This window comes from Callorhinus ursinus, unplaced genomic scaffold (assembly GCF_003265705.2).
Source record: "Callorhinus ursinus isolate GAN/ISIS: 27379988/994484 unplaced genomic scaffold, GSC_fseal_2.0 scaffold38, whole genome shotgun sequence".
Classification (NCBI taxonomy): Eukaryota; Metazoa; Chordata; class Mammalia; order Carnivora; family Otariidae; genus Callorhinus; species Callorhinus ursinus.
In genome coordinates this window covers 44,171-69,506 of record NW_027397100.1, presented here as the reverse complement: position 1 = coordinate 69,506, position 25,336 = coordinate 44,171, and the positions used below count along the sequence as shown (strand labels likewise).

The following is a 25,336-nucleotide window of genomic DNA, read 5'->3' as shown; positions in this document are numbered from 1 at the left end:
CACACACACACACACACACACACACACACATCCCGGCTGGCTCCTCCTTAGCTTCAGTGTCAGCTCAAACATCACCTCCTCTGAGAGGCCCTCCCTGATTACCAATCCAAAGTGGCTCCCTCTCCCTGCCCCCATCCGGCACAGCACCCTCTGTAGTATCACCAGCCCATTTCTCCCTTCTTGAAATGATCTTCCCCGTGACCTTGCTGATTATCTGTGTCCCTCACTCCATGACAGTAGGGATAATGCCTGTCCTACTCATTACCGGAGGTCCAGGCTCTACGATCTTGCCTGGTACACAGCAGGTACTCAATAGAAACTGGGTGAAAATAATGAATTGGTCTCAACATCTCTCCTTAGGACTTCTGGAGCAATCCAGGAAGGGTTCTGCCACAGGAATGAGTTGGAGACCCCTCGCCTTGTGGCCCAAGCTGCAAATGCACATGTGTGGGACAAACCCCCATGACTTGGTTTACATCCAAGCAAGCTCCACAGGTCTCCACGGCCAACCTGCGTCAGGAGCTTCAGAGCCTGTGGGCCGCCGGCTGCTTACCCAGCTCCACGTCCTGGTCGTCTGTCAGCACCAGGATGATGTTGGGGCGGATGTTTCTGCGGTCCCTCTGAAACCTGCCTTTCAGGCGGTGGTGCGACAGGAACGCTGAACTTCCCCCCAGCAGAGAGAAAACGGTTGCGGAGAGCAAGCAAAGCAGGAGGCTGGGGGGGGCCATTTTACGTTCCGCCGATCCGGGGCTTCTGGCAGGACCCACGAGTCTGAAGTGGCGTTTTGTGGATGTGTCTCTGGTCCCTTCTTCCCGCTCTACTCACGGATCTAAAGTAGGAGGAAAAGAATCAGGTCAGTCTTTACGTAAAGGCCGCCTGACGGCTCGGGCTTGCATAATGATTCCTGGCATGGACAACGAGGGTTCCTTTGATCAGGGGGAGCCAGAGCAGAGGAAACCTAACTCGGAGAAAGTGAGAAGGAAAGAACTTACAATGTGCTCAGGTAACAGAGTGGCAGGAAAGCCTTCTGTGACCGCTTCTGCAGACAGATTTCTCCCCTGGGCCAGCAGTCTTCTGAACGTGCTGGTGGCGGCCCTGGCCCCAGTCAGATAACCAGCCTGTCTCTGAACCTGCCAACTGGTTCAGCAGACAGATCAGCCCCAAAGAAAGGAAAAGGAGGAGCCCAGACTGGGGGAACAGATGTTTCTGGGGGCGGGGAGGCAGAGGTGAGCAGGACACAGTCCCCACTCTTGGGCAGCATGTGGCTCAGGTAGGGTGTGGATGAGCAGGGCTACACAACCCTGTGTGTGTTCCAGTCACGGCTCTGTCGCTCGCCAGCTGGGTGTCCTCCCCATCAAGCCAGTAGGGGACCTCAGTTTTCCCGCGAATAAAATGGGGAGACAGGGTTGTTATAGGAGCTTAAGCCAGCAGGGATGTGTGTGAAGGCGCCCTGCAGACAGATCCCATTGCTGGACAAGTTATTCACATGAGTTTTAAGTCTGCAGAAACAACAAAAGGACAAAAGGGAAAACTGAGGGCTAAAAAGCTACGGGAGAAGAGCTGTCACAGTCTGTTGCGACCTCGGCCACCCCCGGGCACCCCCAGGCCAGATGCGGTCACAAGCAAAGGTGGGAGGGGAGGCAGGGTGGCGCATCTTGGCTTGGGCGGGTCTGATCTCCTTCTGCTCTTTGCTCTCTGTGGTCATTTTTCCACTTCTTGAGGAAATGAGCCTTCAAGTCTTTCCAGATATAGACTTTGGGTCTCATTTATTTAAAACGAGAGAGAGTGAGCGAGCGGACTTGTCAGGAGGAAACCAAGCTTGTTGGAGGTGGGGCCGCGTGACCTGGAAGGACTCTGCCCACCTCCCCCCAACCCTTGCCAAAGTCCCAGCTCAGGGGACTCACCAAGGGCTCTGGTCCACAGAAGGGGATGCGCCACTGCAACAGCCCCCCTAAGAGGTCCCCTGTTTCTACCGACCGCGCCCGCATCCTCCAGTCTCTCCAGGGCCACCGGCAGGATCTTCCCCAAATGCAAATCCCATGTTACCACTCTGCAGGCCTGGCCCGGGCTGACACCAGCAAGGTGTTCAGGGCACAAGACAGAAGGGACTCACTCACGCCAGGTGGCACCAGTGCAAGGCACTCACTTCACTTTAGCCCCAGTCCTGTCCCTCACCTGCTCAGACCCTCCCTTGGCTTCCCCAGCCCAAGGAATACAATGCACACTCCCTACCAGGGCCTACAGGTGATTCAAGTGATCCAGCCCCTGCCTACCTCTCCTCCTTCCCCCCAATTGCTCCCCAGCCCCACGGGTTTCTTTCTGTTGACACGTCAAGTGTGTTCCTGCCCCAGGACCTTTGCACTTGTTCTTCCTTAAGCCTGGAAGTCTTTTCCCAGATTTATTTTCTATCCTGGGCTCACTCTCCTCTGCCAAGTCTTGGCACAAACGTCACCTCCTCAGAAAGGCCTGCCCTGACTGCCCTAAGGTGGTGCCCCCACGGGAGGCACTCTCTATATTTTGTTACCGGTTTTATTCTCCTCACAACCCCTACTATAACCTGTCATTATCTTAGTCGCCCAGTTCTCCCCACTAAAGGGTCAGCCCCACGAGGGTAGGAAGTAGGCCTGTGTTAATCACAGCTGGGTCCCCAGCACTTAGTACAAAGTCGGTCATGTAGTAGTAGGCACCAAATAAATATTCTGAGAGCTAAAGGAATGGAGATTTTGTTAAGATGCTCTGAGTTCTGCAGACCGAGGGATGTGGGACTTGGCAGGGCCATGCCATAACCTCGGTACGGAGGCTCAGAGGTGTCACCAACCCCTTCCCCTGTCATCCTCCCCCAGGAAGGGTCCCGGGGTGGGCTGCTCTTTGTCCCTCGGACCCATTTTCCACTCTGCTCGGTGCCCCAGGAAGCCAGTCTCGCCCCTGCAGACTGCACCTGCCCCATCTTTGGCTTCCTGCGGGTTTTGTCAGTGGGAGCTCTGCTGGGAGGCTGCTGCTGGGCAGGGGGAGGCAGGACATCAGCATGTTTATCCAACTCTGCTCCCCCCCTTGCATCAGCGGCACCCCGGTGCCTTTGTCTCTCTAGGCTGGCCACTGTTCTAGCTTTCTTCCAGTCCTGGGGGCACCTCTCAGCCTCCGCTTGCCCCTCCAGGCCTGCGGGTAGCGATGCTTCTCCTCCCTTCCTAGCTCCCTCTGGGGGTTGCAAGATTCCTTGTTTGCTCCCTTACCCCAAACTGCTCCTAGAAGTAATGCCTTTAGTCGACACTCCCGGGGGCAGGCTGGGAGCAGAAGCAGGCTCCACGCAGTGCTTCCCTGCCCGGGGGGCCTCCAACAGGACATCTGTGCAGGGAGGGGAGATGAGGGTGATCACGTTCTGGGAACCGTGACTTTCACAGGCCCCAAGGGCAAGCACCAGCTTCCATCCTGTGGCCTCTCGACTGCCAGATCCACCGCACCGTGTTTTGAGCACCTGCTGTGTGCCACACTGTGGATGGTTAAGACATGGACTTTGGAGTCACTCGCTGGGTGACCCCAGGCAAATAACTCAACACCTCTGTGCCTCAGTTTCCTCATCTATAAAATGGGTGGGGAGGATGAAACGGGTTCATACAGAGCGCTGAGACCACAGCTTGGCACACGGAATGACCCAGAACACATCATTCACAGAGTAAACCATTCCTGGATGATGGTCGCTGTAGTTGTGGGTGGGCTGTGACGGGCGCTCTGCCTGCAGAGTCTCCTCCACTCCCGACCACCTCCCACACAGGTGTGAGTGCTGTCCCCATTTTGTAGTTGAGAACTCGGGGGCTTAATCACGGTCCTGAGATCACCCTGGGGAGGAAACGGCAGAGATGGTTTGACCTCTGCTCCCCCCGACTGCTCAGCGCGGGTCCCCTCCCCTAAATGCACCTTTCCCAACTACCCCCATTCAGGTGCCAGAGCCCCCGCTGCTGCTCTATCTGCACAACCCTTCCACTGTGACATGGTCTCATTTAAAAATAAAAACATAAATACGTGTTTTTGGAAAAGCAAACTTTCTATCCAAGGGTAAAGGAAAAATTGGCATCCCTGTCTCCAACAAACTAACCCACACAAAATGAAAGAAAGCAGACACTGTTAGTCTCACAGCTTCTCGTTCCTTCCTAAGGCTCAAAGCTGAGCTGTATGCCCACCTGCTTTCCCACCTGTACACGTTCTCTTTCTAGGTGTTGAAAGGAGTCAAAACGCATTAGCACCATCCCAGACTTTCTGCTGGAGGGAGTGGGAGGCCGGGAGAGGGTTGAAATGGAGACATGTTCCACCATCGAATCGGTCCCTGAATTACCCCAAATCATGGGGGTAGTCCTCCAATCACGTTGTTTATCGGTCTGTGTCCCACCCGCCCCTGGAAACACACCAGGATGCTTTGTGCTTTGCACTTGAACTGAGGTACCAACCAGCTCACCGTCATGTGTGAAACGCACATTCACGTGCCTTCGGATAGACATCAAGCACTAAAATAAGATTGAGAGGCTTTCCAAGGGATGCCCCACAACTCTCTTCTGCCGGAAACAGAGAGCTTGCAATGCTCCCGCCCCCGCTCTGTCCATCTTACATTTAATCTGCATTTCCACCCATCCAATTATACCCATTTGATGGATGAGGAAGCCGAGGCACAGAGAGTTAAAAGTACTTTTCCCATTATTACATGGTTAAATAAGTGGCAGATGTGGGGTTCAAACCCAGTCTGGCTCGACAAGACTGCTCAAACAGAAGCCCCCGGAAGCAGACTGCTGGGTAAGTTCCCAAGGCTCCCAGCCTGCTTCCTTCCTCATTTGCTGAATGGAGCAGCAGGTGGCCAGGTGTCCTCTGAGGGTCTTTTGGGGCTCTGGACCTGTGATGTAGAGGGAGGCATGGAGCTGGGAGCTGCAGCCTGTACTGGGAGCTCTGGGCCAGATGGGTGAGTGGAGCTGGGAGACGTGATCACTGGACTCTGTTCCTGGCACCCATCCATGTTGGTTTTCTCATGCGCCCCCCCAAACACCGTCCCCTTCACCCCCTGCTCCCCAGCAACTATAACCCACCAGCCAGGATGCTCCCCCTCTGGATACAAGACAAAGCTCTGTGACTGGAGACTGGTGAATAACAGGGGCTAATTATTTCATCAGATCAAGTCATCAGTCGGTCGATTTTTGATGAATTCCCCCAGCTCTGACTTCCCCTGGCCTTGTGCCAGCCTCTCTGGATGCTGAAGAAATCAATTAAAAATGACACATGGGATTCTGCCTCCATTTTTTTTTCCTCCTCGGAAAAAGATTCAAAGTGGTTAAACGGAGAGTATGTGGTGAATCTGTACAGCACCAGTGGCCTGATGTTCTGACTATCCCTCGGACACCTTGTCTCATTCCCACCAGCTCACTGCAAGGTCCCTCTGACTCCTTCCCTTTGTCCTGTGTTTTCTCAAAGACCTTGGCAAAGGCTTGCCAGTCGAGGAAGACAGCTCTGGAAATGTCCAGTATCCCAAGTGTTCAGAAGCATCACTCCTGCTTCTAGATTTATCTGTTAACCTGCACAGAGGAACAAGTCTCTGGTGGACCAATGACTCCTCGGCCCCATAGACCACAGCTTCGGGGAAGCTCCCGGGACCTTACCCAGGCCTGTCCAGAAAGACCCAGATGGTAGTCTTCCTCTGAGGATCCCCAAATTGCCAGCAAGATTAGCCAAGAGGAGTTTGGGAATGATTGGGCAGCTGAGGGGCTGGGAGAGGAGGATGTGGCCAGAGGCAGAACAAGGCACTGACCTGATGGAAGAGTGCTCAGGGATAAGGGGAGAAAGGGGGCTGTAGGGTGTGGAGAAATGCCCCTGTGCGCTGGGGCCAGCTGGTCCAGACAGCTCGGCCACTTACGTCTTCCTTTACTTTACAAATTTTTATTTAGGGCCTACTATGTGCGAGGCACAGTGTTAGGTGGTAGGATAATCCTGCCTGGATCCTAACAGCTTCCTAACTGGTTTCCCGGCTTCTAACCCCTCCTCCTTCGATCAAGTAGCCAGAGGATCCTGTTAAGACCAAAGAGCCTGTCTCCTTCCACTGAAAAGCTCCCGCTTCAAGGGCTTCCATCTCATGCTGAACAAAACCCCAAACCCTGCAAAGGGCCAGTGAGATCCTACACGGTCTGCTCATCCCCTCTCGGACCTCATCACCTTCCATTTTTCCCCTTGCCCACTCGGCTCTGGCCACACCGCCTCTGTGCTGTTCCTTGCACATGCCAGGCATGGCCCCACCCCAGGGCCTTTGCACTTGCTGTTCCCGCTGCTTGGAGCCCTCATCCAGATATCTTCAAGGCCCTTTCCTCACGTCCTTCGGGTCTTTGCTTACATTTTGTCTTTGTAGGTTAGCGGAAATCTCTTCCCTTCCCACCCCTGACAAACGACGTATTTTATCTCTTTCTTTATGGGACCCCCTCCCCACCCACCCTTTACTAGAGTGTCCGCTCCCTGAGGGCATGGATTTTCGTCAGCTTTGTTTCACATCTGTATCCCCAAAGCCTGAAACAGTGTTTGGCACATGGCAGACATCTAAGCTATTTACTGTCTTAGCAGAGAATTTTCTCCCCGCTGGAAAAAACTCCTCCAGCCGTGGTTGGGGTCCCTGCTAACCCCCTCACGGCGCTAGGTAGGGGCAGCCGGACTGTAGGGCGGAGCATGTGACCCAGGTAGAGCCAATCAGCACGTTCTGGCTCCCTAGCTTCAGTGATTGGCCCAGAGGCAGACATGTGACCCGGGCCTGGCCAATGGGAGAGAACGAGAAGAAGCCGTGGGGTGGGGGGCCGGGTGCAGGGAGTTGGGAGAGCCATCCCTGCCAGCAACCGGGAGGCTCAGAGGGGATGCTGGGGACACCAGGCTGAACCTTGTGGCTAGTCACAGCGTCAAACAAGTAGCCTTTGCTGCTTCAGCTAATCCGAATTGGGGCTGTCTTTTGCAATAGGAAGCACAGGGATCAATACAGTCAACACCCTTAAAAAACAGTGATGAAGAATAACTGAGAATTATGGGGTACTTATCACAGGCCCCGCCCATTTCTCAGCACTTGCCCGTTAGCTCACGTCACCCGTACAACACCCTCATGAAGTTGGACTTTCCACTTGCAGGTGAGGAAGCTGAGGCACGGAGAGTTTCGAGAACTTGCCCACGGTCATGCAGTTTGGAGGTGGCGCAGCGGAACCTCGTCCCTTGGCCCACCTCCTCCCCATCCTCTGTGCTTCCCTGCGCCCTGGGCGGTTCACGTGGGTGGACCACATCAGTGGGCTCCATGCTCTCTCGTTCCTGGTGGGGTCTGGTCGGGGGGGGGGCAACCGCCAGGGGAAGGGAAGGTGGGAGGAGGGGCCCGGGTACTTGGCAGGCATCCTTCCTGCCCAGGTGTTGGGAACTGAGCACATACCTCTATTGCTCTGCTGGGGGCCACAGCCCCTGTGGGTGGCCATCTCCAGGTTCCAGCAAATGCTCCCCACTGTCCCCAGCCCCAGGGATCTGTATATTCATTTTCTTACACTCTGCTCACACCTTTATTGGAGGGCACCATCTGTTTCCTGCAGGGCCCTGGGTGGGTAAAGCAAGCAGACCACACAGCTGAGATTTGCACCCAGATGTCCTGACCCCAGAGCCCTGTCTTGACTCCTATTCTCATTTGGAAACCAATGAATGACACAAGAAGTTGTGGTTAAGTGTATTGCACAAACAGGAAGAAGAAGGGGGAAACTGCTAGCCTGGGGGGCAGTCAGAGAGGGCTGCCTGGAGGAGGTCTTATAAAGTTTAAGAAGCCTAAGAGGAACAAAGTTCTGAAGAATCCACAGGGTTTTTCTGAAGAAGAGGGTGGAGGACAGGGTGCTTCTGGCAAGGGAAAACGGCCTGAGCAAATAGCAGGCAGAGTGGGAGGAGTGGAAATGTGTGGTCCTGAACCTCACAAGCTCAGAAGTTGTCTAGACAGGGGATGACACAAGCACATCTGTTAAACCTTACACTCCCCTGGCATCTCCCCTTCTTCCTGGTCACAGTTTTTTTCCCAGCCTTTTCTCTTCCTCTCCAGGGCTGTCAAAGAAAGGACGGGAGATCCTGTAACCTAAGGGTACAGGCTATCCCTGTTTCCCTCCCAAGGTGCCAGGGCATCTGGGGGCTCTCTGTGCCTGGTCTTAGAATTCCAGCTGGAGGCAGGGAACCAAGCCAGCTCTCCAGAGCAGGACATGAGACAAGAGAAGGGTCTTTCAAAGGGAGGAGGCAAAGATCAGCCTTCAAGACAAGGGCTCAGGATCTGGAAAGGAAATGAGGGCATAAAGAGAAGGGCTTAGGAACCCCATTGCTTGCATAACTATTCATTTGACAAGAAAGCCTCAAAGACCTACTATGTGCCAGGCACAGTTCTTGGCACTGCAGATAAAGAAATGGAAAAAAAAAGTCCTTGCCCCCAGGGAGCTGACATTCTAAGGAGTCAACAGATCAAAAGCTAGAGTTGAAAACCTCCAGCTAAAAGTGAGAAGTGACAGGATTCAAAGTAACGGCAAATCACGGGGAACTTTTAGGCTGGGACCATGGAGTATAGTTAGAATTCAAGGAAAGCTTAGAAACGATATATTCAGGGCACTGGAAAGCTGACCATCACAAGGTTTTGTATGTGAGGTGAGTGGGTGTTTGGGAGGCCATATGATTCGCATGCCCGAATATCTGAGCATCTGTGGTCGAGTACTGTTTCATGATCAGCGAAAAAAAACCAGACACAAATCTCTAGTCTCATGGAGCTGACAGAGAGAGTGGAGAAAACCAAGCAGACAGATACGTGCTAAAATGCAGCAGGGAACGGGCTGAGAATGGGGAGCGGGGTGATGGGATCTGGAGCCAGACAGCCGGCATTCCAATCTTGGTTCCACTATGGACTAGTGGTTGGGCAAGTAACTTACCCTCTTGTGGCCTCAGTGTCTTCATCTGTAAAGTGAGGCCAGTAAGAGCACCTAAAGAGTTGTGAGGAGGAAATGGCTTAATTCCTGTGAAGCCTTTAGAACAGGACTGTCTACAGTTAAGTGCCCAATACATGTTGCCTAGCATTATTTGTTGGGTTTGGGCCAACGTACTTTCTATAACAGCATCCAGTTTTCATTTGGGGGATCTTCTCCCCGATCCCTGGTCCATAAGGTTCAAATTAGGCTGCACCTGCAGAGCTCCAAGGCTAGACCATGGATCCAGACCCGAGCCAATCAGAGCCTTCCAATCCCTGTTCCTCAGTGATTGGCCAATCAGAGTAATCTGGGCATCTTGGCCTGACTAGGAGGAGATGCCTACCCTTTCCACCTGGCTAACTGTTCCATGTCACTCCACCACGAAGGTGAGGGAAGACTGATGCCATCTTGCTTCATGTAGAGCTGGAATGAAGCCAACACACGGAAGAAAACAGAGCTGAGAAACGGAACATACTTGGGTTTGGAAACATTTGAGATCTGGATCTAGCTAAACCTGAAGGAGGAAGATTTACCTCTGGATTCTTTGTTTCAGGCGCCAATAGATTCCTTTTTCTCTTTTGACTAGACTGAGTTGTTTTCTTTCTTCTGAGGTCAGCTTTCTCACACATTGACTCCTTAGGGACATGAATCAAATTCTCTTTGTTTCTTAGGTTGCTCCAAGTTGCTTTCTTTGTCACTTGCAACCGAAGGAACCCAAATGGTAGAGCAAGCTGGACACAGAGTGTTGACTCAGGTGGCTAGCGGGCCACCTCCTGCCTCTGTGTAGAGAGACCTCACAACATGGCTTGCTAGCCCTCAGCCTGGGCCTGGGCCCAACTCTCTGCCTTACTGTAGGCAAACTTTCTTCATCCTTATTTGTCAACCGATAAGAAAAAGGTGGTGTGGAAAAGCAGAAGGAACGTGGGCGTGGGAGTCATGAATTCTGGTCCCAATTTGGTCTCAGTTTCCTCATCTGCCAAGCCAAACAGACTGTTCCTGGGCATGGCCCTGAAGTTTGGGGTGGGTGGGGTCTGACAGGTGGAGAGAGGGCCTTCCCTGGCCACCCTCCTGGAAGCAAGCCTCCCTGTTACTCTTGGCCTCATCCAAATTTTGTTCTCTTCAGAACACTCATCACACATACGATTCTTTATGCACTCTTCTATTCTGGTCTTTATTTTGTGGGGGTTGTTTTTTCTCTGGAAGCTCTGCAGGGGTGGGGCTTTTTTTTTTTTTTTTTAAAGAATTTTTTAAAAAGATTTATTTATTTATTTGAGAGAGAGAGCCCTTGCAAGCAAGGAGAGGGGCAGACGGCGGGGGGAGAGAGAGAGAATCCTCAAGCAGACTCTGCACTGAGTGGGGAGCCTGACGTGGGGCTCGATCCTAGGACCCTGAGACCATGACCTGAGCCCAAACCAAGAGTTGGACACAACTGATAGAGCCACCCAGGCACCCTGGGCTGTCTCTTTTCTAAAGAGTCTCAGCCCCTGGCACAGCCTGGGTGCTAATTCTTCCAGTTAGTCAACAAATGCTTCCTGAGTGCCTACTACGCACAGGCCCTATCCTATGTGCTGGGGATCCAGAAATAAACAATCCTTCGTGAATCAGACACAAAATAAATCATAAGCCTGAGGTGATGAGTCTTAAGGGTGTGAGGCAAGAGAGGGAGGTGAGAAGTGCTGGTGGGGGGAAGGCGGCATCTTTAAATGGGGGGGGGTCAGTCGGGCAGAGTCCTGAATCAAGTGAAGGAATGTGCCTTGCAGATACTTAGGGGAACGGTGTTCCAGGCCTAGGGAGAAACAAGTGCAGATGTCCTGGGGGAGGAGCGTGTCTGGGAGTCTGCGGCACATAACGGGGGCACGTGTGGCTGGAGTGGAGTTGAGTGATGGGAAGGCTAATATTTGGAGTGGAGGATCTGGAAGGTTCCTGCCTGGGAGTGTTGAGATTGGATGTAGGTTTTAACAGGATCCTTCTGGCTGCACGTGGAGTACAGACTGCAGGGCGTGAGGGTGGACTGAGGGAGGCCAGCAAGACAGCTGCCTGGCCAGTGCTTTGACCAGGACAGGGGCGGTGAGGAGGTAAGATGTGAGATTCTGCATATTGTTAATGAACGAATGAATGAATGGAGGATAGACTGGCACACGCCAAGTGCTCCAGTGATTATTTCTAACAGTTGACGGTCAACCTTAGCAGGAGAGTATTTTTTTTTTTTTTTTTTTTTTTTTTTAATGCTCAGGGACTCATGATCAGGGACAGCATGGCTGGCTGGTCTCTGCTTTAGAATGGCTGAGGCCGCAGCTGAAATGACCGAAGGGCTGGGGACTTGAGTCATCGGGTGGCTGCTACTGGCAATTGGCTAGGACCTCCTAGCCAATGTGGCAGCTTCTGGCTCGGAAGGTGGGTGCCCCAGCGATGGGCAATGCTGCCTCAGTTTCTCCAACTGAACTTGGTCTTCTCTGCTGTCCCCCAGTGTCACCCCCACCACATTCTCTTGGTTTCACAAGACTGGCCAGATTCAGAAGGACGGGACAGGACCCCACCTTTCCATGGAGGAGTGTCAAGGTCATGGCATAGAAGAGCATGCTGGCTAACTTGCAGCCATCTTGGAAACACAGGGGGACCTGCCAAGCCCTGGAGGCCGGGGCACTACGGTGGGGAGAGCCACGGGCCTCTCTCGGGCACACAGCACCCTTTCTAGGAGGTGAAACTTAAACCGAGTCAGATTCCGTCTCTGCATCGGGCAAGCTTTGGAGTCTGTGCCCATGCCCAGTTCAAAGATCCCTGAGCCTCAGGAAGCCCTGGGTGACCTGAAGGCTCCCCGGACCCCATGCCTCCGTCTCATATGACCCAAAGGGGTTCAATCAGTGGTGTCAGGTCCAGAAGGTTCTGAAGGGAGCAGAAGAGGCAAAGAGAAAAGCTTGCGCTGCACGTGGAAAGCCTCTCACCCCCATACTTCAGAGAATGGAGCTTCTCCTGTTTTATCGGCATCAAAACCATTAATGCCCCCTTAAAAACAAAACAAAACCTTCTCCCTCCTGATTTTTAAGTAGAAAGGAAGCCACCAACAAACCCAGAAACCCCAAGTGAAGTGTGGGACCAGGTTTCAGGGAACTGGCCCCTAACTGCCCTCACTTCCCTCCTGCTTTGGTGGGAATGACACTCCTGAGGCTTAGCCCTTGGCTCTCTGAGCCCACGGCCCCTGTGCCCATGGAAGCCATCCAGGAGGGAGGCCGCCATGCCTGTGTCATCGTGTCATTGGGCAGCTAGCTGGCTTGTCAGGGGTGGGCGCCAGGCCATTCTTTGATTTGGTGGGGGGTGCATTATAGGGTGTCTACAGCCTCCCTGGCCTCTCTCTGTGGGACATGTGAGTAGCACCCACCCCCGACCATGGATAGCAAAAATGTCTCCAGACATTGCCTCATGTCCCCTGGGGGATGTAATCGCCCCCAGGGGAGAAGCCCTGCCATAAATGGATAGCAGCATAAAGAAACAGATGCAAAGACATTGCAGTTGGATTCTTGCTTGCCAAGGGCACTGAACTTTTTCTTACAAGGGGAGCAGGCCGCCTTGAGGACCACCAAGGAGGGGTTACAGGGACTCCTTCCCTGATGACTCAGAAGAGAACACCATGAAATCCCATGTCACTGATGGCATGACCCCTAAAACGCGGCCCCTAAGAGGAGGACCACTGGGTCCTGCCCACCGGAAACCATGCCTTCATCCAGTCAATGGGACTGGGTTGGCCAGAGCCCAGTGGGCTGGCCCACGGCCGAGGCTCAGAAGCCTGGATGTTGGTGGCCTTTGTCTAAAGTGGGGCCTCAAACTCAAAATGCCTGCAGGAGCTAGGCAGGAGAAATGAGGGACATGGTCTGGATTTAGGGGGACGGGCTGGGGGATGGGGACTGGTCCACAATGGAGAGGTCATTTCTAAAGTGAAGACATTCAATACATTTTAAACACTAAGCACACCAAACAAAGCTCCTCTGGAGCTTGGCCATAGGCCTATTTGCAACCCTTCAAAGCTATGTGATCTTTCCTGAGCACCCACTATGTGCCAGGTGCTACGTAGGATGTTGGGAAGCAGCCATGAACATGGAGCAGGTCAGGCCTCCGCCCTCAAGGAGCTGACATCCTGGTGGGGGAGACAGATAATAAAGGGAAATGAATTTCAGGTCGTTTTAAGAGCTTTGAAGAAAATCGTCAGGGACACGGGATAGAGAGTAAATCAGCGGAGGCCCCTAGAAAGGGGTGATGTTTCAGGTGAGACCAGAAGGTGGTGAGAAGCTAGTTGTAGGGGAAATGCTTTCTAACCAAGGGAAAAAGCAAGTGCAAAGGTCCTGAGGTAGGACTGAATTTGGTTGGTTTGAAGAACAGAATAAAGACCAGTATGGCAGAAGCAGGAGTGGCAGCCTGCCATAGAGGAGGTTGGACATCACCTTCCCCCAGCCCACACCTTCCAGGTAGGCCACACCTGTTGTTCTTGTGAAGTGTTTAGGGGAAATGGGAATCAGACACAAATTCCCACCTCTGTTCTTTGTTCTTGTGTGTCAGCTGTGGACAAAGGCTTCCCTGGGAGCAAGTTACAAAGTTATTTCTACAAAAGGCCTTTGGCCAAAAGCAATAAAGTTGGACCTGAACAGAGTCATTATTCACCCCTAATTGTGGGCTGGCTCTCAGTGTAGACTGAGACTGTAGACCTCAGCCGGGACTGAGGATTCTAGTCCCCTATTTTTTAACCCCACACTCTCTTGGTACAGTTGACCCCCACAGGACATGAATTTATGGTTCCAGAGGCTGTACATAGTTCCCTTCGAAAAGAACATAAAGGGGTACAGATCTGTTTCGGCGGCCCCGGTATTAACCTTCTCATTCTTTCTTCCCTTTTCCACCCAAATCCACAGCGGTGGGCGCCATCCTCACCCATCACAGGCCCCTGCAATTAGCAGATGAACTTCTCATTAGCTCACCTTGGAAACGGCCCGGCGCTTACAATTATTTGAGAAGCTTGTACTCACTGGAGGGGGAAAGGAGTCGGAAGCAAATTTTACCAAATAAGTCACTAAATTTAGAGACGCGAGTGGAGAGAATTTCGCATGACAGGCCCATTTCCAACCCCGGCATGCCGTGCAGTCTAATCAGCAGCTGGAAAGAGACTGCCACAGGGAGAAAAGCCCCAGGTTAGAGGTGTTCCTTGTGCTCGGATCGGCTTCTCCCGCTGGTGGTCTCACTGCGCTGGGGGGGTTCACTGGGGTATCAGCAGGTGTACTTTGTGTCACCCTCTCCTGCCGTGTGACCTAGTCGTGATCATGGGACCAAAGTTGGTCAATCAGACTCTCTCACGGGGCTTTTGACTCTTAAAAGGAATGTCAAGAGCAGAAGGAAAAATCAGGGTGCATTTGTCCCATTGGAACCCCTCCTCCAGCAACTCCTGCTGGGGGTGGGGGGGCTAGAGCTTCCTAAGCTAAAGCCTTAGAAGGCCCGGCAGCTTTCATTTTTGTGTTTCTAGGAGTCAGGCTACCCTGAGACCACCATACTGTGAGGAAGGGCAAGCAGCTGTGGGAAGAGGCCGTGGGGAGGAAGATGGAGGATTCAGCTGATGGCCCCAGTGAACTCCCACCGGGTGACCAGCACGAGCTGCTGGCCATCTGAGTGGAGCCACTGTGGACCTTCCAGCTGATATCACAGGAAGCAAGAGACCCAGCAGGCAACCCACAGAATTGTTACAAATACACTGTTGCTTTAAGCCCCTGAGCTGGGGGTGATCTGTTACAAAGCAGAAACACAACCAAAGAGCCTTGAATGACACTGATTCGAGCCCATTCCTCCAACTGACGGATGATGAATCAAGATGTTTGGTCTCCAGTGGCCAATGCCTTTAATCAGATGACCACTTAAAGGAGAACTCATTCACTCGTTTTTCCATCATTGTTTCAAACAGCCAGTGAGCTGAGCACTGACGGTACCAAGAGGAACAAGCGTAAGGAGCTCCTATTCCAGTGGGGGCAGCACACATGGTGCCTCAGTTCCCTCAATTTCAAAATGGAGATGATAATAGGCCTTGAACAAAAGCTTTGTAGTGATGAGGAAATGCTTGGCAACAAGCACCCAATAGCTATTAGACTTCTGTTATTATTGTAAACAAAGCTGCAACGCATGGTCTCTAGAAATGGTGGCTATTTGATCTGCACAAAGTGTTGTGGGGGAGGAATGAACTCCAAGGACCATGTGGGCCAGGCAGGTGACGTAAATGAGTCAAGTGGGCCCAGTGTAAGAAAACCCCCCACACTCCCTTCTCTCCAGCTCTCATTCTACACTTTTGACAGAGGTGTAAGAACAAAGGAGTACTGCTCCACACTGAGAAGAGCAGGGCATGTGCAATGACCAATGGCAAGTGACCCTGATGGCAGCCTCAGACAATAGGGAATGGGGCAGGGGAGGGGGACTGTGGCAAAGTGGAGAACCCACGATCAGTGGGGATGGCAACTCAGGGGGGCCAGATATGGCCCACGTCTCCCTATTTTTCACAAGCTGGAAACTCTAATTTTTAAAAGGTAAAATCTCACAATTTTTAAAGATCCGACAACTTGAAAAAATGTTCAAAACAGCACGTAGGTTAAACATTTCTGTGAGCTGAAGATAGGCTCTGCTTAGCCAGCCTGTGACGTCCTACTCTAATAAGACAGAACAAGGAGAGACTTCTTTGTACTCCACTTTCCCTGTCTGTAAAATGGGGATTCGGAGGTCTCTGTGCTATAGATGGAATGTGTGTGTCTCCCCAAAAATCTTATGTTGAAACCTAATCCCCAATAGGATAGTATTAGGAGGTGGGGTCTTTGGGAGGGTGGAGCTCTCATGAATGGGATTAGTGTCCTTCTAAAATAGATGCCAGAGAGTTCCCTTACCCCTCTGTCATGTGAGGAGACGAGGTGTCATCTGTGACTGTGGAAGTGGTCTCTCACCAGACTCTGAACCTGCTGGCACCTTGACCTTGACCTTGGTGAGAAATTTCTGTTGCTTATAAGTCTTCTAGTGTCTAGTCTTCTGTTACAGCAGGCTGAACAGACGAAGAGGGCCAGCATCACGAAGTCGCCACGTGTTCACCTGAGTGGGCACTCAGAACGCTGCCTGGTGTGCAGAAATGTGAGCTTCCAGGAGCGTGAGTTCAGGAGAGGAGGTGAGAGAGGCAGGTCTCCTGAGCTGTGACAGCTCCTTTCAGGAGGGGCCCCTACGGGTGGGGGGGGAGATATTTCCCAGGGCACCTGCAGAAATGTCACCCCGCTGATCTCGCACATTAACATTCATGTCCCCAGCGGAGCCTTCTGCCATCAGCCCTTCCTCATCCCCGCTGTGGCCTGAGGGCGATGGCCACCCCTCTCTGAGCGATATCAGCATGAACCCCAGCTCCAGTTCAGGGGCCGGTGAGTGCAAAAGCAACCCTCCCCACTCCCGCCTGTGCTTTCTGCAAATGACAAACTGGTTTTGACTCCTTTGCCTTGAGCAGTCACCTTCAAGCAAGGATCCCCAAACACTAGATTCAGACCCAGCCGTACATCTTCAAGCCTCCTTCCCAGATTCCTTCATCCAAAAAATATCTCCTGAGCACGCAGAGTGCCGGCCCTGTTCTGGGTGCTGGGGATACAGAGGTGAAGGAGACAGACCTGCTTCCTCTAGCCACAGGGCTTGCCTTTAGTGAGAGGAGAGAGGACAAAGGACAAATCAACAAATAAGCGCATTGAGATAACTGCAGAGAGTGGTTAAGTGTTATAAACATAAAGCAGGCGTCATTCTAGGTATTACCTAAGGATGTGATATTTGAGCTGAGACCTGACGGATCAGAAGGAGCCAGACTCGTGATATGCAGGCAGATGGGACAGCAAGTGCAAAGGCCCCGAGGTTGGGACAGGCTTTGATGTGGCCAGTGTGACAGTGTAATAAGCTTGGAGGAGCGGGGTGTGAGTTGGGGCCAGAGGCAAGGCAGTGCAGGGCAGGGTAGCCTACGGCAGGGGTCTGGACTTTACTATCAGCACAACAGGCCGCTGGAAGGAGGGTTTTGTTACAGGAGCTGCCACCACCTATTTGCAGAAATGCCTAGCAAAAGGTACCCCATCCAGCACCTTCTCTTTGTGTGTTAGCAGTCTGAAACTTCAGCTGTACACGGGAGTCACCTGGGAGCTCTAAAATATCCTGATGTCCCGGCCCTACCCCCGGGGCACTGATTTAATTGGTCTGGGGGTGGCCTGGGTGCTGGGATTTTTACAAGCTGCCCTGGAGATGGCTAGGAATTTGTGCTCCGCTTATGAGCATCTCCTGAGTCTGTGGTGACAAGCCCACCTTGGGCTTCCAGGACGGGCTCGGAGCCCTACAGGGTTGGTCCCCAAGGTTTGCTCCCTTCCTGAGCTGGCCCGACTGAGGCCCAAGAGTCAGGTGGGGGGAGGGTCAGGGTGGGGAGTGGGACATGGCGGAGCCCGTCAGCTCAGGAAGCTTCAGACTCGAGCTCTAGGCCCAGTTACCTCTTCTTGTGGCCATCTGTCTGACCTGAACTCCCTCCTCTGTGGCGGGGGGGTGGGGTGGGGTGGGAAACCACAGTCTTCCTTATGGGCAGGGCAGTTGAGAGAGGTGGTGCAGAACCCTTTCGAGAAGCTAAAAAGAAAGCAGTGCGGAAAGCAGTGGACGGTTCCCCCCAAAATCAAAAACAGAACTACCCTATGATCTAGCAATTTCACTTCCAGTATTTACGCAAAGGAAATGAACTATCTCGGAAAGATACGTGCACCCCCTTGTCTGCTGCAGCCTTATTTGCAACGAGCCCAGACATGGAAGCAGCGTCGGTGTCCGCTGAGGGATGAGCGCACAGAGAAGAGGTGGTGTGTAGACACACACCCATGGTCTGGTCTCTCACTCAGCCATGACAAAGGAGACCCTGCCATTTGTGATCACGTGGATGGACCCGGAAGGCATTATGCTTAGCGAAATAAGTTGGACAGAGAAAGACAAAGACTGTATGAGTTCACTTAGGTGTGGAATCTCGAAACAAAACATGGAACTCACACAGAGAAGAGACTGGTGGCGACCAGAGGTGGGGGGTGAGGGGTGAGCAAAATGGGTGACGATGGTCAATAAACAGGTGCAAACTTTCAGTTATAACTGGGGACAATGTACAGCGGGGTGACCATAGCTCATGAGGCTGTGTTGAGTATTTGCAAGTTGCTAAGAGAATAGATCTTAAAAATTCTCATCACAAGAAAAAAACATTTAACTGGGTGATGATGGATATTAACTATACTGTGGTAATCATTTTACAAAATGTACGCATATCAAATCATGTTGTACACCTAAAACCAATACGTTGTTATAGGTCAATTATATCTCAATTAAAAAAAAAAAGCTAAAAAGGATCTACAAGTATAAGCAACACCACCTGACTTTTGGAAGCAATTTTCATGCGTCCACTCACTGTACTCGTGTCTCACTGTGAGTGCCAGTGGTGGGGAGGGTGCAAGGAAGCTAACTAGGATTATCTCCATTTTACAGAAGAGGGATCTGAGGCTCAGAGGGGCAGAGCAGGTATGTGAATCAGGAGGTCTGGTTCTAGAGTGCATCCTCTTAACCACCGGGACACACCAATTCTCAGAGATGTGTCTTAGGTCCAGTCTTCTATACCTTCATCTCCTGCCTGGGTGGAAGCCACACCTGGACGGACCCAAGAACATGTCAATAAGTGGGCAATGAGCAGGAAGAGGAGCCTGGGGACAGCTCTGAGGCAGAAGCTGCCGGTACCCCCCCAAGGACCTTCCCCCGTTTACAGGACCCCAACTTCGTTAAAGAGGTGGACCCTTGTCTTGGCAATAAACCAGCATTAGTCTAAGCCCATGGTTCTCAGAAGGGTGAAATCAGCCCAAAGGGGTGTTTGCAGGAATTTGTGAGGATTCTTTTGCTTGTCACAGTGACTGGGGGATGTTTCTGGCATCTGGTGGGGGTACAGGGATGCTGGATAATTTGCAATGCTCCACACAGTGAAGAATAGCCCCATTTCCAGCACGACTTTCCAATGTCCCACAAGACAATCACTTAGGTGAAACAGCTTTTAGCTACCCGACCTCAGAAATGAACCCCATTTCACGTATAAACACAAAAGATGTTTTGCCTGGTTCTCCTCTACACTGAATTTTCTGGGAACACAACCACTAACTAAACTGAGGAAAGACTGTAGTTTGTTTTGTTTAGAAATTTGGGGTAATTGTTCACTATCTGGGAAAATCACGTTATGGCCATAGCACTTGTGGTATTTGAGCTGTCCAAACCTCGTGTTCATACCCCACTGCGTCTGTAACGGTCAGATTTATGGGATCCCACACCAGTGTGGGCACCTGACTGCTTCATTATGTCTTCCAGTGTAGTGTGTCTAAGATATTGCCATACATACATTTACTTATAACTCACTTTCCTCTTGGTTTTCCCTTAAATTACAGTCAGGGTATTTGATCAATTAAGAAATGCGCAGATAAGTTGTATTATCTATGAATTTATTTCAGGTAAACTTGGCAAAAACATTTGTTCTAAGAAGAGGGCTTCTGATCTGCTAATTTTGGGAAACCACTGAGCTAAGTCAAATGAAAAGCCCATTTCCCTTTGCCAGTGTTTGGCTTAGGCGTGAGTACAAAACCCAACCCTGCAACAATGAGGCGTAAAGCAAAGTCTGCTGGGATGAGGGTGTTCTTGGAAGGATTTTGCTCTCTGATTAAAAGACAAACAGCACAGAGTCCCGCTCTGTTTCCACTTTGTATGGAGATGTAATGTCTGGAGCTGCAGCAGCCACCTTGAGACCATGAAGCAGCAAGGCCAATGACATGACCAAGACAGAGGAGCCGAGGACAGGAAGATCCTGGGTCTCTGAAGACATTATTGTACAAACAAATTGGCTCCAGGGCTCCCCTGCCTCAGACTCTTTGTTAAGTGAGAACTAACATTTTTATTGCATAAACCACTCTCAGCCAGGAATTCCATTACTTGCTGTGAATACACCTTGATTCACATTCAAATGATTAGGACACTAAGAACTGTAGTAGGATTTCCTCTTCTCTGAAACATCCAGAAAAGTGGTCTGTGGATAGTGTCTGTCTCTAGAGCAGGCCAGTAATGCAGCTTTTGGATGATCTGATTTTCACCAGAGCATGAACATCTCCTGAACTTCTGAGAGCTGATCGTTTTTCATTCTCTTTCGAAAAACTCCTCTCTTCTGGCCGTTGAGGTGGGTCAAGTCACCCACTGGGGCCCTGCCTGGGAGCCAAGAAGAAAGTCTATTGGCAACATTCTTCACCTAACACATCTGGCTTCCACCTGGCCAAACACATCTTGGGTACTGCTCGTGGTCCCGGGGGAAGGCCCTGTCCATCAACTCACACTTATAAGACCTACGTATGTTTTGGAGTCCTATTAAGAGACTGTGTAGAATTCAAAATGGCTGTGGTCTCTGGTGAGAGAGAATTCCATTTAATCCGGGTCTGGGCTGGAGAAGCTCTGAAGACCATATCAACAGGTGTTCTACCAAGGAGGCATCATGTTGCCTGTGAGGCCCAAGATCCCACCTGATCTTCAATTCCCAAGGTCATCTGTTGTAGCATGATGAATATTGAGTTCGGTCTGCTCATCACTGAGCAATGAGGAGATGGACAAGGGAAGGCTCAGCCTGGGCCTTTGGGAATTTCTCAGGAGCATGTGGGGTGTGCTAAAAATACTCATCAAATAGATGCAGAACAGGCATGATGGGAGGAGGGGACCATACCAGAGAATAAAATACATTTTCCCTAGACGATCGTGTCCAGCCCCATGGCCTCAAATAACATCGGTGCTCTGCTGACTCCCAAATTTAGGCGGCCAGCCCCAACCAGCTCCAACCAGCTCCAGACTTGTGTATCCAGCAGCCACTGAGCGCTCAGACCCCCAGGTCATCTCAAACCCAACACTGCCATGACTGATTCTGGATCGTCCCCCTGCCCCCAAACCTCTCTCCTCGTCTTCTCATTCAGGAGTCTCCCCCCCACCCACTCCCCCCGCCCTGACGGGCTGTCTGATCACCACTGGTTCCCTGGCACAATGGTATTTGTCGTGGAGGCCGTTGTGTGCAACGGGGAATGTTTAGCAGCATGCCTGGTCTCCACCCACTAGATGCCTCTAGCACCCTCTCCCCAGTTGTGACAACCCAAAGTATCTCCAGACATTGCTAAATGTCCCCTGGGGGCAAAACTGCCCCAGCTGAGAAGCCACAGTTCTTTCCTTCATTCTGAACATGCAATGCACCAGAAAGTTCTGCTGGCTCTGCCTCCAAAATGATCTCCAATCCACCCCCATTTCACTCCGTGTCCACCGACTGCACGGCCACCCAGGCCAGGATCAGCCCCCACCCACCTGTCCCACCTGCCCCTCGCAGAGCATCCCTCGCAGGCTAGCCATGAAGATCTGCCTAAAACAAACCATATTGTTCCCTGACTTTAAACTCCTCAATGGTTTTCCATTTCCTTTGAAACAAGATCTAAAGTTCTCACCATGGCCCATGTTTCTCACCACTGACCTCATCTTCTGCCCCTCCCCACCCCCAGGTTTCTATCTGTGTTTTAAACACAGTCTCAGGCCACTCCTCTCCACTTCCAAGCCTTTGCACTGGCTGTTCCCTCTAGTTGGAATGCTCTTCCCTCAGATCTTTCCGAGGCTGGCCCATTCTTAAAATTTAGGTCACAGCTCAGAGGTCACATCCCGAGAGGGGTCTCCCGTCACCTGTCAGAACGCGCCCCCCTGCCCCTCCCCCACCGCACAGCCATTCTCCATCATAGGCTATTTCTTTTCCACTGTAGAGCCTGTCACTTCCTGAGCGAGCCGTATTTGTGGACTTTGCTTGTGTATTATCTGCAGGGTTGTCTCTTGTTCATCCCAATGCCTAACCAGTGGCTGGCACACAGTAGCTGTTCAATAAACATGTGTGCCCTGACAAATAGGAGGAATGCTCTCTCGCTCTGTAGTTTCCTAATACCTTCATACCCCTAATCTCACATGGAGCATTTCCCCTGCCCCCCACCCCCGATAGCCCCTGCATTAGGCAGGAAGTCAAGACAGGCATACTCCAGGGGCCCCTTTCCCAAGCCTCCCTGCTGAGGCAGGACACACACGTGGCACTGTGGTTCACTCCGCAGTACCCGGGGCCCTCCTTGGGAGTTTGATTCACCAGGGTCTGGCATTTTTTCTAGAAGATTTTTATTTATTTATTTGAGAGAGAGAGAATGAGAGACAGAGAGCATGAGGGGGAAGAGGGTCAGAGGGAGAAGCAGACTCCCTGCCGAGCAGGGAGCCCGATGCGGGACTCGATCCCGGGACTCCAGGATCATGACCCGAGCCGAAGGCAGTCGCCCAACCAACTGAGCCACCCAGGCACCCATGGACTTTGCATTTTTAAAACAAATACCTCCAGATGATTCTCATGTAATGAGAACATCTGCCCCTGGCCGCCAGAAAACACACACAGAAACAAGGCCGGGCTGTATCTTTCAGACACTGAGGCAGAAAAGTCAAGCCTCCAGTGCCTGATGACCTCAGTGGAGAGGGAGGGGACTCCGCTCACCCAGCAGCTGTTTCCATGGTGCCCACCTTGACCAAAATGACGACAGGTCCCTCTGACCAAATTAGTGTTCCCCTGCATCACAGGTATTGGCTATTTGCCTCCCCAGCAATGAGGCTTCCTTTCACTGGCATTCCCAACTTGTGCTCTCCAGGGCTTCGGGGGCTCAGTCGCTCTGTCCCCAGCTCCAGGGTGGGGCCCGGGAGCCTGGCCAACTCACTTCCTTGGCCAGTGTTGGTCTGGAGTGAGCACATGACATAAACCAGTCCCATCAGAGGGACGCCTGGGGCGAGGATGGGCATTTCCAGAAAAGAGGCTTGTTCTTTCCTGTTGGGCTTGAACCAGAGACGACAAGAGGACCACCCTTCAGCAGTCAACCCGGACACCTCAATTATGATAACAGTCAGTGTTCACTGAGGGCCTGCCGAGCTCAGACGCCGTGCTAAGCACTCGACATTGATGATCTCATTTCATCCTTTACCACAAACCAGGAGTTAAGTGCTACGATTATCATCATGTGCTGGATGACAACACTGCAGCACAGAGAAGTTAACGAATGCTCCCCAGATCACACAGCTGGGCAGGTAGCCAGGCAGTCTGGCTCCCTTAACCACGGAGCCAGGGCTTGCCCAACCCCTGGAGCCAGAGGGAAACCAGCCCCGTGGAAGAAAGAACAGAGATGCAGGGGAACAGATACTCATGACAGCATCTGAGCCCTGACCCAGCTGTGCCTGAAGCTAGAGTTACCTGAGCATTTTCTGGTTATAAAAGCCAACATGTCCCTTCTTTTCTCCTTACGCTGGTTTGAGATTTTTTTCCTCTCTTTCTGTTGCTTACAAGAGAAAGGATCCTGATTACTTTACAGTCTTTTTATGAAAATACCCCTGATATTCCATTTGCGACTTGCACACAGCAGCTGCTCAGTAAACACCAACAGATGCGGGTGGAGACTGGTTTTGTGCCCTGCCTCCCCACCCCACTGCCCCCCTTCACTGCTGGGTGTGTAACCCTAACACCCGACTGCGGCCAGGCCAACGCCACTTCCCCTTTCGGCTCCAAGTAAGGCCTAGTTTCCTAGCAACCATCCCAATTAGGCAATCATGCCATTTATCAGGATGCCAATTAATTATAATGATCCTAATGATCTTCCAATTAGGTAGTGCCTTGAATCCAATCAGGGGCATTGCAGACTCCCCAGGCAGGGCTCATCACAAGGAAGGCTGAGGCCCTCACCTGCAGGTCAGCCCTGAGGAGCCCCACCTTCCACGTCCCCCAGCCACACAGGGCCCAGGCCTGATACAAAGCTGGGAACCTCAGAGCCACTTCTCCAGGGACAGGCCAATGTGACTCCATCACCAACCACAAGAGGGCCTCACCTGTAGGAGAATTTTAACCCTTCCACCATCGTGCCTTCAGTGGGCATAAACCTTTACCTCAGATGTCATGCTTTTTTCTATCAGCCACATTTGATCTGTCTCTTTGCATTCCGAGTAGGGGAGAGCGTGTACATACTTGCAGGGGGGTGGGCAGGAAACGTGGCCAGGCAATTGCACATTTTCCTTACGGTAAAACCCCCCTGCAAACCAAATCCAAATCCGAGATTCCCCCAAATACTGGAGATTTTTGGAGGGAAGTGGGATTATTGATGGGCTTCTGTCTTTCCAACTTTTATTGTCTAAATGTGTTTTCTTCCACTGAGCATGTACTATTTCTACGTTTGGAAGAAAGACCAAGGTCATGGAGGGAGGAGAGCGCAGTGGGTCAGAGTGGACGCCGGAGGCTCAGGGCCTCTAAGATCCAGGCTCTACCACTGACCAATTGTCAGGAAGTCACGATCCTCTCTGTGCCTCCACTTTACTCCTCTTTAACATGATGAAAAGCACAGAACCTATCTTACAGGGTTTTTGTGTGGATTAAATGAGTTTTTATGTACAAGGGGTTAGATCAGCGTTTGGCTCATAAAAACACCACCATCGTAAGTCTAGATTAAGGTCTTTCTTCGAACTGCAAACTGGTCAGGAATTCTGATACTCTTTTGGAGGACAGGGCTTTTGTTTTCTTTCTGGGGGACTAAATCTAAGAACAGGCTTGGCAGAGTTGGGTGATATTCCCAGTCTGGCTAACTTGGGAGACCAGAAGCTGCCCCCTGAGGCATGTCCAAACAGATAAATTAAATCTATCCAGGGAAAGGAAGAGAGAAACGTCATCCCCAAATCAAAAGGCACACGCGTCACAGGGTGTGCAACTACACTTCAACTAGGTCCTCCGGATGGCAGCTGAACACAGCCGTTGGGCAGGGGACCCATGCATGCGAGTGTGTGTGCTCATGAACACACAGGAGCGCGCACACACACACTCTTCCACACAGCCACACTGTCCTCCAAGCCTAGGCTTTTTACAATTAACTCGTTATTCAACCCTTAAGTTTGAAAACTTAACATGTTATTAGGGTTTTTTAAAAAAGCCATAAATTCAAATAAAAAAACCCCCAAAACTATACGCAAAGCCCAAACACCAAACCCACACTGACTCTCAGCCATGGCAGTTAAAACACTGGGCATTTATGTACATACACTTGGCCCGAGGAAGGCAGATCCTTCACGTGCAAAAGTCCGAGGAACCATGAGCCAAGCTTGCCACGGTTGCCCTTCGAGTTGCTTTTTAGAACACTAATTTACACCCCCGGATGGGCTGTTTTGATGAGTGTTCTCCCCTCCATGACGTAGGACAAGCAAAGCTGGGAGAACCTCTCTGACAAGGTGAGTGG

General features: G+C 51.6%; 1 protein-coding gene across 4 annotated transcripts in view; it reads right to left on the bottom strand.

The window, feature by feature from the left end:
* Positions 1-25,336, bottom strand: part of SULF2 (sulfatase 2) — a 110,619-nt gene that overhangs the window by 84,420 nt on the left and 863 nt on the right. For 3 of the 4 annotated variants that reach the window (XM_025875506.2, XM_025875507.2, XM_073880316.1), the window contains exon 2: positions 554-829. In XM_025875506.2, the coding sequence (XP_025731291.1) occupies positions 554-728 (175 nt within the window). In that variant the 5' untranslated portion in view covers positions 729-829. Of the gene's footprint in view, positions 1-553; positions 830-7,420; positions 7,571-25,336 lie in introns of those variants that run through there. The other variant, XM_025875505.2, reaches the window with a different exon arrangement.